The sequence below is a fragment of the Paracoccidioides brasiliensis genome (genome assembly GCF_000150735.1).
Source record: "Paracoccidioides brasiliensis Pb18 unplaced genomic scaffold supercont2.10, whole genome shotgun sequence".
Taxonomy (NCBI): Eukaryota; Fungi; Ascomycota; class Eurotiomycetes; order Onygenales; family Ajellomycetaceae; genus Paracoccidioides; species Paracoccidioides brasiliensis.
In genome coordinates this window covers 381,807-396,643 of record NW_011371367.1, presented here as the reverse complement: position 1 = coordinate 396,643, position 14,837 = coordinate 381,807, and the positions used below count along the sequence as shown (strand labels likewise).

The following is a 14,837-nucleotide window of genomic DNA, read 5'->3' as shown; positions in this document are numbered from 1 at the left end:
ACCACCTTTGCAGAGTAGATTTAAGAATTCAAAAGCACATACGGACTAAGAAGTGCCCGTTCTTCGTGTCTACCTACTTGGATATAGATAGGTATATTGTACATACGTGGGCGTTGTAGTTACACAGGGTCCAAAAATCATCAAGAAAGGATAAAAAAGAAGGGATCGTAGGGAGAATTTCTATGGAAGAGGGTGCATGCAGAGCGAAGTACTCCCAATGTCATGAAAGAATATAGTTACGCCGCGCTTAGGCAGATGGTTTTTGTGATACAAGAGTGTGATATCAGTTTACATAGAGGTATGTACGATTTGATGATACGTCGGTGGTTGGAATGTGTATGAAAGATAAAATTAAAAAAAGTGACAATCACTCCTGGCTGAAGAAAATCGATAGAGCCAATGTGTGTTCTGCACTTCAACATATATGTGCGTGTACGTTAACACTCCCCTGGTTCTTCCAGAAGCAGAGCAAACATCCCAGGGAATGACTCTCATTGTCACACTAGTTATCCATCCACTGGACCTTGCTGCGTAGAAGAACATGCCATCCAGAATCAGGCGGGGTATGACCCCGCGAAGCGGGAGACACGCAGGGAAAATGTAAAATGAGAGATCGTGCCCTACCAGGCAAAGAGGATACAAGAAACAATACATCTAACGTGTATATATGTATGCATGTACTGTACATAGAGACCAACTTGGGGATCACGGTGATGCAGTGTCAATTTCGTCTTGAACAGTGCAACTTGAACAATGCGCACTGACCAACCGTGACCACATCCCGATGCAAACAGGGTTGCATTTTCCTTGTCTTTCTGTTCCTCTCTTTGCACCTGTCGGTTTTCAGTGTGGATGTTTTCTTAGGATTGATTGTTTGGCCATGTCTGTCTTGACGTTTTTCAATGACAAACACCAGCCCCTTCATTGGAGAGGGCCTGTATTAAGAGATCGAGTGGAACGTACAAGTTCACAACTTTGGCAGGAGAAGGATTATGGAAATTTTCAGGAACCAGACATATATTTCCCCTGTATCAAGTCTAAAAGTTTGCCTCCTGAAATGAGAAAATAAAAGCCGGTGGATGATGCAGGGCTGATGTTGTCTATCTGTTTCGCGTTTGGGTTGCACGTCAGAATCGGACCCATGCTGTAACTACCAAATAAATAAGCGGAGACGGCAAAAGAAGCACAAAGGGACTGAGGAGCTGTCGTTGCTTGCGTAATATCGGAGTGATATGTAATCAAGAAAGAAATAGATGAGAACGAGATTTCGAGATAGTTGCTTTGGTGGGAACCTTGCACAATGACGAGGAGGCTCTCTCCAGCCTCATATTTCAGCCCATCTAAGAGTTCATTTACGAACCGAGGTTGTCAAGGACGGGTGAGATTCTATGCGCCTTGAAACGAGAATATGTTGCAGAGGAGGAGAAAGGGGTAATTTGAGGGACATTATTATTCCTCTCATGGGTCTGGGTTGTTGATTGAGAGGCATATTACCTGCATCCTCCTTGCCCCTATCATGTGGGTCTCAGCATATAATTTTCGTGATACTCTTAGTCTTCTCTGGGGATCCAATCTGGGGATCCAAGCTGTTGAAACCCCAACGCCTCAATGTTTATTCCACCTGGAGCAAGTTCTTCACATTCCACGTTCGATCCAATGGCAAAGTGAGGAGAGGTGAGGAAGTGCTTGGGCTAAACAATTTCAAGCTTTGGGTTACCTTATTTTGATTAAGGTTGCATGATGATGATTTAACTGGGCTGATATGCTTGATTTGCGAGTCTAATATCTGCGGAGCATTTAGGCATCATGAATGGAGGTGCTGAAAGACGTATATAAAATAGGTCAAAAGCCGACAGTGTATGATATCTTAAAATAATTGGCATAGCATTCTCACAAAATGAAAATCGATCGAGGCAAAAGCACTGTAAAGATAAGAGGTATGCGGGGGTGAATAGTTACCCCCAAAGTTCAATTCTTTCGAGCTGGTGTTTAACATCAATAATATGCAAACTAACTCTGATGTCCGGTCGCGTTACTTTGGTATGTATCGTGTGTTCTGTGCCATGGACGTGATGTGTCACCACTTATAGGAGCGTTGCATCCACGGCACGAGACACCCACAAGCTTTGTCCTTAGCCTCCCTGGTGGAAACTCTATCGACTTCATCTTTGCTACTGAGCTTTTTAAATATATATATATATATATATATAAAATAAAATAAATAAAACCAGGTCGGCTCTCTGCCACGAGTTCGTTGATGAGCATTAGGATCTAGGATACTAATGGTAGGTTCGTCGGATCCATTCATTCGTGTGTGAACTCCCGACGTTCGCATTGGAATTCAGATGTAGCAAAAGGACAGCCACGTAGATTTCCTCATTATTCTTTCTCCATTGAATGAAAATTAATTATCGAGCCCGTTTGAGCAGATATTTTACCAAGTATGGGCATACTCAGAAGATCCTCGACCGTGGCCCAGCATTAGAGATATCACATCTCACGCTATCATCCCTCCACTTGGCTTGGGGTGGCACACTTGTCGCTCATTGCTTTTTCCTCCGCAGTCATTAATGCGGAAATGCTGGCCTATGACTCGTTCCCTCGGAACCAAGTCCAGTTTCTCGCTCCATACCTAAGTAGGCTCAAACCCTAGTATATTTGTTGGCTGGCTAATAGATAGCAGGAGCTGCACGGATGGGATGGGCCTAGACATGTTAGCCGGTAACCTACTGTTTGGTCCCACCGCCCGCGAAAATTGAGGATGCCCTGTCGCATGCTAGGGTTCCCGCCGTTTTTTCGCTCTTGGAGCTGTGGAATGGAGGTGGAGCGTCAAGAAGCAGTAATCTGCCGCTAGCCATCATCATCCATTCATTGAATTTTTTTCCCCTTCCATCCCTTGTCGCCTCTTGTCAAACCATCTTTTCACCATAGCTGTTCACCTTGCACAGTTTGCGTTAGTTTGATGACAAAGCTCGCTATCTCGCTTGATCTCCTTTCCATCCCTTTCTCACCCGACAGCACACGATCACGTTCGATGTTCAAGTGTTAGTGTTGTTCTTATGGCGCCCTGGCTTAGCTTTGGAGGCCTAGGATTTTTCAACCTGATCAGTAAACACAGGCTCAGGACGACACTCTAATAATGGACCCTAAACACCCACATCGCCAGCATTTCACCCATCCCTCAACATTTGGGGCTCCTCCAGAACCCAGTCACGACCCGTTACCACCTCGCCTTTACGGCCCTGGCTCTTTGCCAACAAATGAGAGATCCCATGTAGCCTACGACCCGTTAGGTCGACGAGAAAATGACCTCTCACAGCGAGCTCCTCCAAGATCCCATCCTCCGTCTCTTGACTACCACCCCCCTCATTCCTTCCATCATGAGCTCGTCCCCCATCCAAAACCCTCACAATCGCAAGGACCATTCGCACCCCTTCATCCTGAGCCCCCGCCAGCTTTCCATTCCAGACATGTGATTCACAGTTCAAGCATAACAGATGGCGAGAGAAGAGTGATGGAGCAAAATACCACCATATATCGTGAAGGTAAGAGATGATGATATCAAAAGGCCCAAGGCAATACCAGTGATAGCATATGCCCGTGGAACCCCACTCTGCAGTCTTTTGGACCATTTGTCTTCAGCATTTCCTTGCGCCATTGCACTGGTGAGCAGCAGCAAGTAGATCTAGAATTCTCCCTGGACGCGTCTACTTAGAGACGATTTTGCCAGTGCAGGTGGGCACAACCCACGCGTGATGGGAAAACACAGGCCCCCATAATCTGTACAACACTGCTTGGACACAACATCCCCTGCCGCAGCATCCCCTAACCCAACCACCTCTCCGCCCTGGGACAGAGAAAAATGGTCTCTTGGTGAAGGCCCAAAATGTGTATACCTATTTATGCCCTGGCCTGTCCGTGCCTGGCCTTACCTAACCCTGGATCGGCTGCTTCGATGCCTTGGAGCAGGAAACGCTAACTGCATTAAGGTTGCGGTGGTGCCTTCCCCTTTCCACTCTAGCCGCATCGTGGCCCCATTTCCAGCCGCCTAGTCCCGTGACTTTCCTACAGAGCCGCTTTCCCAACTGCAATTTGCTGACTTAATACGCTTTCTCTCCCACAGCACTTCATCCTCCGGCGCAACAACAACAACCTCACCGTCATCAACATCCGCAACATCCACAACATCCACAACATCCACCCCCGCCCACCCCCCCCCACGCCATGTCGCGAGACATGTCGCATCCCCCACAACCATACGAGCATGCCAGGCGGCGGTCGCTGGGTAGCAATGGCAGTCCTCCCGTCTATCCTGGTGAGTGGCACTTCTCTCTTCGCAATGCCCTGACACGGTGAATGGCCACCTCCAGTGATCGCGCAAAGTGGTGACATATTATATTTGCATGCATGTTGTTGAATCAGAATTCTAGCGCATCTATGCCTTTTATTGTGGAGTGTGTATTGGCAACAAAGGCTGTTTTGACGAGTTTGGTCTACCCGGTCAGAGCTTGCTAACAATGACCACAACAGCAGGACAAGGTGACCACTCAAGGACCCAACAACCTCCCCCACCCGCTTCTTCATATAATAATCGCCAGATGCTTCCTCCGTCCCCTCCGCAACATTATCATACTCGTGGCGCGCCTATTCCACCTCCTCCTCCCGCACCAACTTCGTTTCCTCCACGTGAACCTCCCCAACCCTCCGCACATCGTCCTGGAAGTAGCATGTCAATATCCTCGATGCTAGGATCAGATTCAGATCGCCCCCCTCGCGATACTGGCCCATCATCACTCTACAGTCGCCCTGCCGCATCCCCGGTCCCAGGCGGTGTGCACGGACCAACAACCGTTGCGATGTCTCCCCCATCTGCCCCGCCAAGACAACCGCAGCCACAGCCAACTTCTGATTTTCCTCCTTTGAGACGTTCTCACACTCCCGATAGGGCCCTGTTTTCAAAGGTCCAGCCACCTCGTCCATTCCGGTCAACTTCTGGAAGTCTTCCCCAAAACCCACCTCCGCATGCTCCAGAGGATACCTCGCGTTTTGGGAGTTTGTCGAGGTCCCAGGGCCTGTCCTCGATATATGCAGAAAAGCCACAAAATTCCCAGCAAACTCCACCTGGGCCGTTTGCGGGACCATCATATAATGAAGGCAGACGTGTTAGCGTAAGCGGACCAATTCAAAGGCCAAGCAGTCAGCCGCATCAAGAGGAGCCTTCCATGAGAAGATCGTTATTCAGTCCGGGGTCAAGGCCAGTGGGTCCCAATTTTGGAGAAGGCCCCCCTAAAGAACCAGGAGCACAACGTGCAGCACACGGATATCACACAGCTGAACCAACATCCCACGCGCAGCAAAGATACAGCCTTCAACAGCAAGAACGTCATGCTCCCACAGAGCCGGTGAGTCGTGAACAAGAGCTTTCCAGTCGAGTATCTCATGATATGAAACAGCAGCAAGCACGATTTGGGCCTCCATTCGGAGAGCGAGAACAGGAAGCTTCCCAGCGATCCTCTTGGGATTCAGGTAGCACCCAGCGCTTGTCTCCTGAAACTGCTCGCCACCCTGCCGCTGATCCATCCTCCGGTTTTGGGTTCAGCGGTATGCAAAACTATACGAAATCACTTGGATCTCAGTTACCTGGACCTCGATCTATTTCCGGATCGCAAATACAACAGCAAAGGCCCGAGCTTTCACAGCACAATGATTCATCCTCCACTCCAAGCCTAGGCAAGTTCCAGGAACCTTCTCGGGTTTTTTCCCCAACCCCCGGGTCATCCTCACTAAGACCCTTTGGCACCATAGTCGATGACCAGAAACGTAAAGCCAGCGATGAACCCCTCCAATACCGGAACCTTCTCAGCCTGACGGAGAACAAGCGAGAAGGAAGGGCATCGCCGCTTCCACGAGCCGTTCAGAGCATGCAGGCACCAATGATCGCCCCAGGAGACGAAGCTGGCATTAAGAGCGAGCTTGGTCGTGTTTTCTCGGGAATTGGAACTGGTGTTGGCGTCGCCACAGCTAATCATGCTGGCAGTGGACCTCCCACACCGATGACATCGAGCCCATTTAAACGGGACGCTATCGCGGCACGCTCAGCTGGTGCGGAAATGAATGAAACCGCTGCCACAAAGTCAATTCGGACTAGTTCTCTTGCTGGCGCAGCGCGGCGTGGCCGAAAACCTAAAGATGATGATATGAAAGCTGACGCTGAAAGCGGGGCTGGTCCCCGTGGTACAACAACCCGGGGGCGAAGGGCTCGACACGTCCACCATCACCATCATCATGGTCAACAGTAAGTTCCCATTATGACAGTCGTATAATCTTTCCTCCCCTTTTTTCATCTTCTTACTAACGTCATATAGTGATCATCATAGATATAAGCCGGAAGAAGAAACTTCCAGATCTGTAATTACCCAAAACACTGCACCATCAGCCTTGGCACCCGGTTTCCGATCACCTATAACCCCCGACGGCAATGCCGCTTCCTCCCAAAATTTCGGTCCTCACCACCATCACCACCACCATCACCATCATCATCATGTTCCACGAGCCGGCAGTGGTGCTGCTGCATCGACTGGCCCTCCTACGACCTCCACCCCGGCACTTCCGTTACGCGAGTATTGCACAATTGTAAATTTGCAACCCCTTCTGCGCAGCGTTGCTCATCGCCCCAGGCATCATCTAGGTTCCACACTCTACTCTCCCAAGATCGGTGTACCTACCTCCAGAGCTTCCCCCGAAAGTTCCAAATTCGGCTATGTAAGCACACCAGTACCCATCCCACGGTTCGAAGGCAAGGAAAATTGCACATACACGATACGTGTGCCACGGTTCCGGATTGATGCCAGTCACAGGGAAGAGATCTGTGCACGACGGGCACTCTGGGGCACGGGTGTGTATACGGATGACTCGGATCCTGTGGCGGCAGCGATTCACTCTGGGTTTATTCGTGGTGAATGGGGAGAGGATGTGGATGTTTCCATGTTAGACTTGGAGATTAAGGAACAGCATCAACATGCGCCAAATGGGAAAAATGGTAAGAGCAGCATGTTGCCAAAATTCTCTTCTGCAGACGAACCGGCGATGACAGCCAACAACCCCACCACCATCGCTTCCGCTGCATCCCAAAACCCGGATAAACCCCAAACAACCTCAATCTCATCAACAACTAAACCACCCCCCAAAATCCCTCCCCTTCCCCCGTCCAACAAAGACCTACACATCACCCTTCTCATACTCCCAACTCTCGAACGCTACGACTCCACCGTGATGTACGGCCTCAAGTCGCGGGCGTGGGGGGATAATCATGACGGGATGAGTTTTAAGGTCGAGCGGATCGAATGGGTTGATGAAGGGGGTTCGAACGGAGAGGAGAGGGGCGGGGAGGCGCGCCGGAAGAGGTTGAGGAGTATGATGCGGTCTGGGCGAATTTGTACTCCTGGTAGCAATGGGTTAAAGGGGAAAGGGGCTGGTGGGGTGGAGGTGCATAGGGCGAAAATGGGGGGCTTGAGTTTGAGTATGGGTATGGGTGTTAATGGAGGGGAAGAGAGGGGCGTTAACAAGGCTGTTGAGTCTGTGTCGTGAGTTTTGTAAGTCCTGAATTTGAAGAGTGATTTTATTCATTTTTCGTTTAGTATGTTGCATTACGCTCAATGATGTTTGGTTTCCTTTATTTCTTCTTTCTTACCGTTTGTCACCTGTTATTTATGACATCAGCTCAAGCAGAGTGTGTTAATCCCCCCTTGTCTATTTTTATATATTTTGGTGAACGTTGCCCCCATTTACAATTTGACTTGTCATTTAAATGTCGTTTCTTATTGTTAGCTCCAATGTCCTTACCATGATCATGATTCTGGCTGAGAATGGGGTTGCTAATTAACCGCACTGAATCGACAGCTTGGGCTACAACTGCGCGCCAGGGATCCTTTTCCGATGCAGGATGCCGCATACATAGAAATGACCTCTGGATCTTGAGCACCATAGTCAACAGTTCCGTCGGTGGTAACGTATTCCACCACCCAGTCGATCAAACCACCTAGTCAATTGTTTTCTCCGAGGCGTACACTCAGGAATGAAAAATTCTTTTAGCTATTTAAGCATTAGAGAGAGATAAAGTCTCAAGCATTAAGAAAGCTGTGAGCTTTTACAATATTTTCTGCATCACCCTACAAAATTGAGTGAATGGTTATACAACATGAGAAAATTATCTGCTTGAGAAATTGAAATCGATATCTACTGAAGAGTCAGTTCTCTTATACTATGAATGACATTTCTTGAATGAATATTATATATGAAAAATCAATCCAATCTTCTTATCCACTTAGATAAACTTTGTTGTTTCACTTAGTTACTGTATTTGACTAATATTTAACTAAGTTAAAAAAGGGGAAGCTTTAACAAGGACTTTGAACCAATCATAGTCAGAACTCGTTATCCAAATCCCATTGCTAGAAATGATTGCCCTGTCTATTTGAGATGCATCCTGTTCCCTTCCTGTACCTATGCCTACATTATCTATATATCCTAAAGTGTGTGCAAGCTCCAAAAGGCCCTGACCATGTCACGTCCAATTGTAATTTGTCCGACTGTAGTTCAGTTGATATAGGTCAATCTTTTGGCCCCCTTGACTTTGGGAAGCGGTTTGCTAGCCAACCATTGCACATGATCCTAGAGAAGACATTGATAACGGACATTCCCAACGCAAACTATCGTAGCCGAGAAGGTGAAAGCAAGTCACGGCAATGACCTCTCTCTTCTCTGATAGGATAGCCTCTCCCACTGGAACGAGCGGCCGATCGCGGACTTCTCAATTACAGAATTGGCAATATGTTGACATGATAATACGCCTGAAGTCGGAGTTCATTGCGGCAAGGAAATGGTGAACGGGCTAAAGGGATTTGGCGGTGGAGATCCGCATCTTGTTCTCTAGGGCTTCCTCCATAGAATCAGTTTGGAGCCAGTCTCCTACCCCATTAGTCAGAACTACTCAAGCTGCCAATATATCTCAAACTCACGGCCTACGCGGGAGGATGTACTGATGTGTATGTGATGAGAGCGCGGGGATGTTTGCATGAAAATGGCCTGATCAAAATGATCAAAGATTCGATAGCATTCCGGAGGGACAGAGCCTCTTTCAAGCTTAAAGCCAAACAGCAAAGCAAGGTATGAAACTCTCAACATATATATACAACTTTATAATAATTAAAATGTGATGAAATATTGCACTGAAATCAGAAGATCTTTACACAAAGTCAGTAGAACTATTGAAAAGTTAAATACTCAGCAGACAACTTTAAAAAGCTACAATTCATACCACTTTTTAGTCAATTAGAGAGCTTCTTCTGAAATTCAAAAATTAAAAAAGAATTTAATCTAATTTTAATATAATATTTGCTGATGGTGAAAACATGCAAAAAACTTTTGATAAAGTCACTGTTTTTTAAAGATTAGAAATCAGACTAGAAAGTTGGAAATTTCAGTTAAAAAGGTCACAGCAGCTGTATTAGAAGTAGATCTACAAGCATAATAGAATGACGGGCTTATTAAAATTCATGAAATTGTTGAGCTTTCTATTAAAGAAGTCAAATTTTGAAAAGAGAGCAATTAAAAGAGGAATAGTTAGTAGATTCCATCTTAGCTTTCTTTGCAGAACTTGACGCTGCATCTAACTCTAATAAACAAGAGAATAATTTATTTATAATAAAAAATAAACTATTTTTGTAAATACTCTGTGAAAAGATAAAGGAATATTATTAGATTTGAGGTAACTAGGTAGTTAATACATGCGAATTTCATGTAAATATTCAGAGTAAGTAAATATTAGGCATTGAATTAATCTTGGGAAGCGTTTGAGGAATTCATGTAAATACTCACTCAGCCTTGCGGGGCGGGGGCGGGGGGGGACTTGTGTATATATGTCTGTGACCTGGTTCAAACAGCCTCGGCTCGGTGAATTCCTAGACAATCATAGATCGGGATTGTTCGGTGAAAACAAACCTACAGTTTAATCGCGGACATGCCATGAGATCCTGCATAAATATAGTGTTTGTATACCTACGTAGCTCATATAGACCTGCATGTATGTGGTTGAGGAAGAAGAGGAATTTAAATTAGAGGGAAATGATGTTAGGAAGAGAGATTTCCTCTTATCTCTTCGTAACTAGTTAGTTAACTATCATTTTGTGGGGATTCACCACTCTATCCCTTTTTGAGCGTTCCTAATATGCGTGAGGAGCGGTTTTAATATGCCGATAATATCTGTATCTGACATAAGGGAATAAGTCGACAGCGGCACAAACAAGCAGAGATCCGGCTTGGTACCTGCCAATCCACACCCCGTTGTATGGCGGGGCAGGTACCTCCATCCAGCCGAGGAACATCTGCACAAGCTTCCGTGCCTGTCTCCCTTCCGTTATCCGCATCAAAACCACCTAAGAATTTCTTCCCGCTGCTTTTTATTTCTCCACCTCAACTCGACTCAACGCCCCTTTTTGGTTTTATTTATTAGACCGGTGCCCTCTTTCCACCGTGTTTATACTAACTTACTCTTCTTCTCGTATCCTCCCTCTTCCCTCCCCCCCCACCGGCTACCACTCTCAAAAAGGGATGTTCCCTGCTGCCGCTCGAGGTCGTCTTACTGTCCTCGGACGAGCTGCCTCTGCCGTACATCCCGCCCGTTCTACGGTTCGTTGTCCACGTTCACTTGTCTGCATCTAGCGGTTTATGTCGTTTATTATTTTCTAAACTTCTGGCTTTGCCGTATTGATGATATTGGCTGCCATTTAGATTCTCACAATGGCCACTCGACGGGCCAACTCCTCCGTTCCGCAAGGTACATACACATGCTTCCGTTGTTCTATCTCCATGTTTTCGGACATGTTAAAAAACAAAAAAAAAAATACGAAGTCTTCCAGCCCCCGATTGACCTTGTGACTTAAATGGATATTAGGATACAAGGAGGATCTGTCGAAAGGGAAGATGCTCCGGTTTGAAGATTCCTTGCCAAAACTCCCCGTTCCAGTTCTCGAAGAGACGGGCAAGCGATACCTGAAATCAGTCCACCCACTCCTTACCGACGCAGAGTTCAAGCACACCTCTAAAGCCGTCAAGGAATTCGTCAGGCCAGGTGGTGAGGGAGAGCCTCTCCAGAAGCGGCTACTGGCCAGAGCAGCGGATCCAAACCATCCTAATTGGCTGTACGACTGGTGGAACGAAGCCGCATATCTTGCCTATCGTGACCCAGTTGTGCCATATGTTAGCTACTTCTACTCTTACCGGGACGACAGACACCGGAGAAATCCCGCAAAGCGTGCTGCTGCCATCACCACCTCCGTGCTGGAATTCAAGAAGCAGGTCGACGATGGATCTCTCGAGCCAGAATACCTGCGCAAGGAACCCATGGCCATGAGTTCCTACAAATACATGTTCAATGCCTGCCGTATGCCCGGTGATAAAGTCGACTACCCCGTCACATATCCTCCCCAGGGCAACGAGCATATTATCGTGATCCGCAAGAACCAGATCTTCAAGGTTCTGACCTACGTCAATGGACAGCAGCTCAATACCTCTGAGCTCCAGCAGCAGTTTGAGAAAATTTACAAAACTGCAGAGAAAGTACAGCCAGTTGGCGTGCTTACCTCTGCAAACCGAGACTTCTGGGCCATTGCCAGAAAGAACCTCATCAAAGCCAGCACAGTCAATGAGGCTGCACTGGAGACCATACAGAGCGCAGCATTCACCGTCTGCCTAGACGACGCCTCCCCCGTCACCCTGGAAGAGCGCGCACACTCCTACTGGCATGGTGACGGCTGCAATCGCTGGTATGATAAACCTCTTCAGTTCATCGTCAACGAGAACGGCACCGCCGGCTTCATGGGCGAGCACAGCATGATGGACGGCACCCCAACCCACCGCCTAAATGACTACATAAACAACATGATCTTCAATGACCGCCTCGACTACTCCAACCCATCAATCCGCTCCACCCTCCCGGAGCCACAACCTGTCCGCTTTGAACTTAACGACCAAGTCGTTGATGACATTGCCACAGCTACACACGCGTTTAACACCGTCATCGGTCAGCACGAGCTCCGCGTCCAGGCCTTCCAGGGCTACGGAAAGGGTCTAATTAAGAAATTCAAATGCAGCCCAGATGCCTACGTACAGATGCTCATCCAACTCGCTTACTTCAAGATGTTTGGCAAGAACAGACCAACCTACGAGTCAGCCTCGACCCGCAAGTTCCAACTAGGCCGCACAGAGACCACCCGTTCTGTCTCAGACGAGAGCGTCGCCTTCTGCAAGTCGCATGCTGACACCAATGTCCCCCGTGAGGAAGTGGTGAAGAACTTCCGCGCCGCGCTCGCGGCACATGTTAAGTATACCGCTGATGCTAGCGTTGGGAAGGGTGTTGATCGACACCTCTTCGGCCTTAAGAAGCTCCTTAAGGATGGCGAGAAGGTTCCGCAAATCTTCCAGGATCCGGCGTATGCGTATAGCGGGACTTGGTATATTAGCACTAGTCAGCTGAGCTCGGAGTACTTTAATGGATATGGATGGAGTCAGGTTGTGGATGATGGGTTTGGAATTGCGTATATGATTAATGAGAATAGGTGTGTATTCATTCCTATTTTGACGGGTGGGGAAGAGATGTGGAAAAGGAGAAAGGAGAAAATAAATACTAATTGACTGTGTAGTCTCCAATTCAACATCGTGTGCAAGAAGATTGGCGCTGAGCGCATGAGTTTCTATCTCAATGAGGCGGCGTGTGAGGTACGCGATCTACTTATGCCTGACCTCTTGACTGAGACGGAGAAGGCGAAGTTGTAGGTATGGTGTTGGTGGTTATTTGGTTGTTGTGAGTGTCTCTTTTCGGCAGTTGTGAGCGCTGATGGGGACGGGGAGGGAAAAAGTCAGGGGTTCAATTTGGATTTAGTGTATCGTCACGATCATGTTCACGTTAATCTCTTGTTCCAATGTCTGGAATTTTCGGTGTGCCCCCCCCCCCCCCCCCCCCCCCCTTGGTCTTGCTATGCCGTTTTGCCATACCTTATTTTATGATAGATAGATAGATTACGGTGCTGCTTTTCGAGTTTTTGTGCTGTTTTTGCTCCCGAAGAAGCTCTGTATCAATATATAGTTCTGTTTCTCGATATCCTGTTTAGAGACACGTACGTTGTACGGGTTGTTTTTCATTTTGATGTTTGGATATCATCATCTCCATAACTAGCTTTTCTTCCCTTGTAACAACTTTGGGCTCTCTGCGCTTGACATCGGCCTTTCTACCATAAACTAGTTATGGAAGTAAGGTTACCTAATTAGGCAAAATTATTTCCTAACTACGCTTAGTCCAAAATAATGTTCCTCACCCCCGTTTGCAATTGTATTTCAAGATATTCGATTATAATAATCTGAAGAGATATAAAAAGTTGTAACTAAATCTACTTATCTCAAAATGTCATGCATGAACAGTATCTTTGATCATGATAGCACTTGATTTTTTGTCGTCTGTTCTCTCATTTCTATCAAGCAGAATGCCCAATGGAAAAACATCAGTATGAAAGTGGGAAACGAAAGATTGAAAAACAAAAGTGAAACCGTGCAGTGCTAGCCAAATGCCCTAAACCATATGAGAAAGGAACCATTAAGAGATGGAGAGGGGAGAAGAGAGAAGAGAATAAAGGGGAAAGAGATAAAAAGGAAAAAGAAAAAAGAAACATATAGATATGCCTTGTGTGCTGAATGCAAACATAGAATATGAAATACAAGCTCACTGTGCAAGAACAGAGAGAACATGAGAGAATATCATTCATGACCATGTGCTTCACCTTTCCGCCTCTAAAATGTATGTATGTGTCGTTCCGCTTAAGTTGGGGATCTTAAAGAATTTTTGTAGGCTGTGAACAAATGATTGTTCCCGATACAAGGCATTATCTTTTTGAAATACGTAAATATGAAATGTGCGAGGTGATGTATTTTAAAAGCCTTTGTTTGGTTCGGATTCTCGAGAAAAAGCATTATGACTTGGTGGATTGGCTGGAGGAAATGGTGGCAAAACCGAACAGAGGAAATTTGGGTATTATGTTAAGCAAGACCCGTGGCCATGACAGAAGCTGTTAGTTTTCAAGACTTCTCTACATCTCCTGTGCCTTCCTGCGCTTGGGGCGGCGGTACTGTTTCCGCTACAACTGGAGTGGGGGGTACAGGTTCTGACATGGACAGAGGCGATCCCGTGGAAGGCGCATGTGCAGCCGACGAACTCAGCTCAGCAACCTGGCGTTCTGTAGCAGCCGTGGAGAAAAGTTAGTATGGATTTTCATCATTACTAATTGGAAGTGGTAGGACTGCAAGTTTGCAGATATGGTAAATCATACCTAATTCCCGAATCCTCACACGCAGCATTTGATTTTCCCGCGTTAACATTGCCGTCTCTGCCTGGTAATATGAAGCTTCATCACGGCTGCCACGCCGTCCGTTGCTATCTCCACCCACCGTCGACCAGTCTACAAACATGCCAGTTTCGTGGTCTATATTCTGAGGCGTGAGGGCAGGAGAATGGCCGGAACTACGGCGTCTAGAGAGATTGGATGGGAATTGAGTGGAGAATCGGGATGGCGGTAGTGAAATGGGCATTAAAGGGTAGGGTTCGGATGGTGGTGTGGAATCGTCAGCGATGGCAGTTCCTGATGCGGCGGACAGCTGGTGTTGCTGTTGTTGTCTCTGGAGTTGCTGTTGCTGTAAACGAATCATTTGTAGAAGTCGGTTCTGGAAAAATATGAACGATTCATTAGTTTGCATATCTTTGCAGGTCCCGGGGGGGGGGGGGGGGGGGGGGG

General features: G+C 47.1%; 3 protein-coding genes across 3 annotated transcripts in view; 2 read left to right on the top strand and 1 right to left on the bottom strand.

The window, feature by feature from the left end:
• Window positions 1–3,139: 3,139 nt before the first annotated feature.
• Window positions 3,140–7,587, top strand: PADG_07024 (uncharacterized protein; the record flags this gene model as incomplete). The annotated part of the gene is made up of 4 exons (XM_010764077.1): window positions 3,140–3,545; window positions 4,124–4,315; window positions 4,531–6,295; window positions 6,366–7,587. 4 exons carry the CDS (start codon window positions 3,140–3,142, stop codon window positions 7,585–7,587), a joined length of 3,585 nt encoding a protein of 1,194 aa, XP_010762379.1.
• Window positions 7,588–10,608: 3,021 nt separating this feature from the next.
• PADG_07023 (carnitine O-acetyltransferase CAT2) lies at window positions 10,609–12,831 on the top strand (the record flags this gene model as incomplete). Its single annotated transcript, XM_010764076.1, has 4 exons — window positions 10,609–10,686; window positions 10,789–10,834; window positions 10,952–12,614; window positions 12,699–12,831. 4 exons carry the CDS (start codon window positions 10,609–10,611, stop codon window positions 12,829–12,831), a joined length of 1,920 nt encoding a protein of 639 aa, XP_010762378.1.
• A 1,293-nt stretch (window positions 12,832–14,124) lies between these two features.
• PADG_07022 (uncharacterized protein) overlaps window positions 14,125–14,837 on the bottom strand; it is a gene marked incomplete at both ends in the record, with an annotated part of 1,380 nt that continues 667 nt past the window's right edge. Inside the window, 2 exons of the mRNA XM_010764075.1 lie at window positions 14,125–14,282; window positions 14,376–14,766. Of these exons, the coding sequence (XP_010762377.1) occupies window positions 14,125–14,282; window positions 14,376–14,766 (549 nt within the window). The remainder of the gene's footprint in view (window positions 14,283–14,375; window positions 14,767–14,837) is intronic.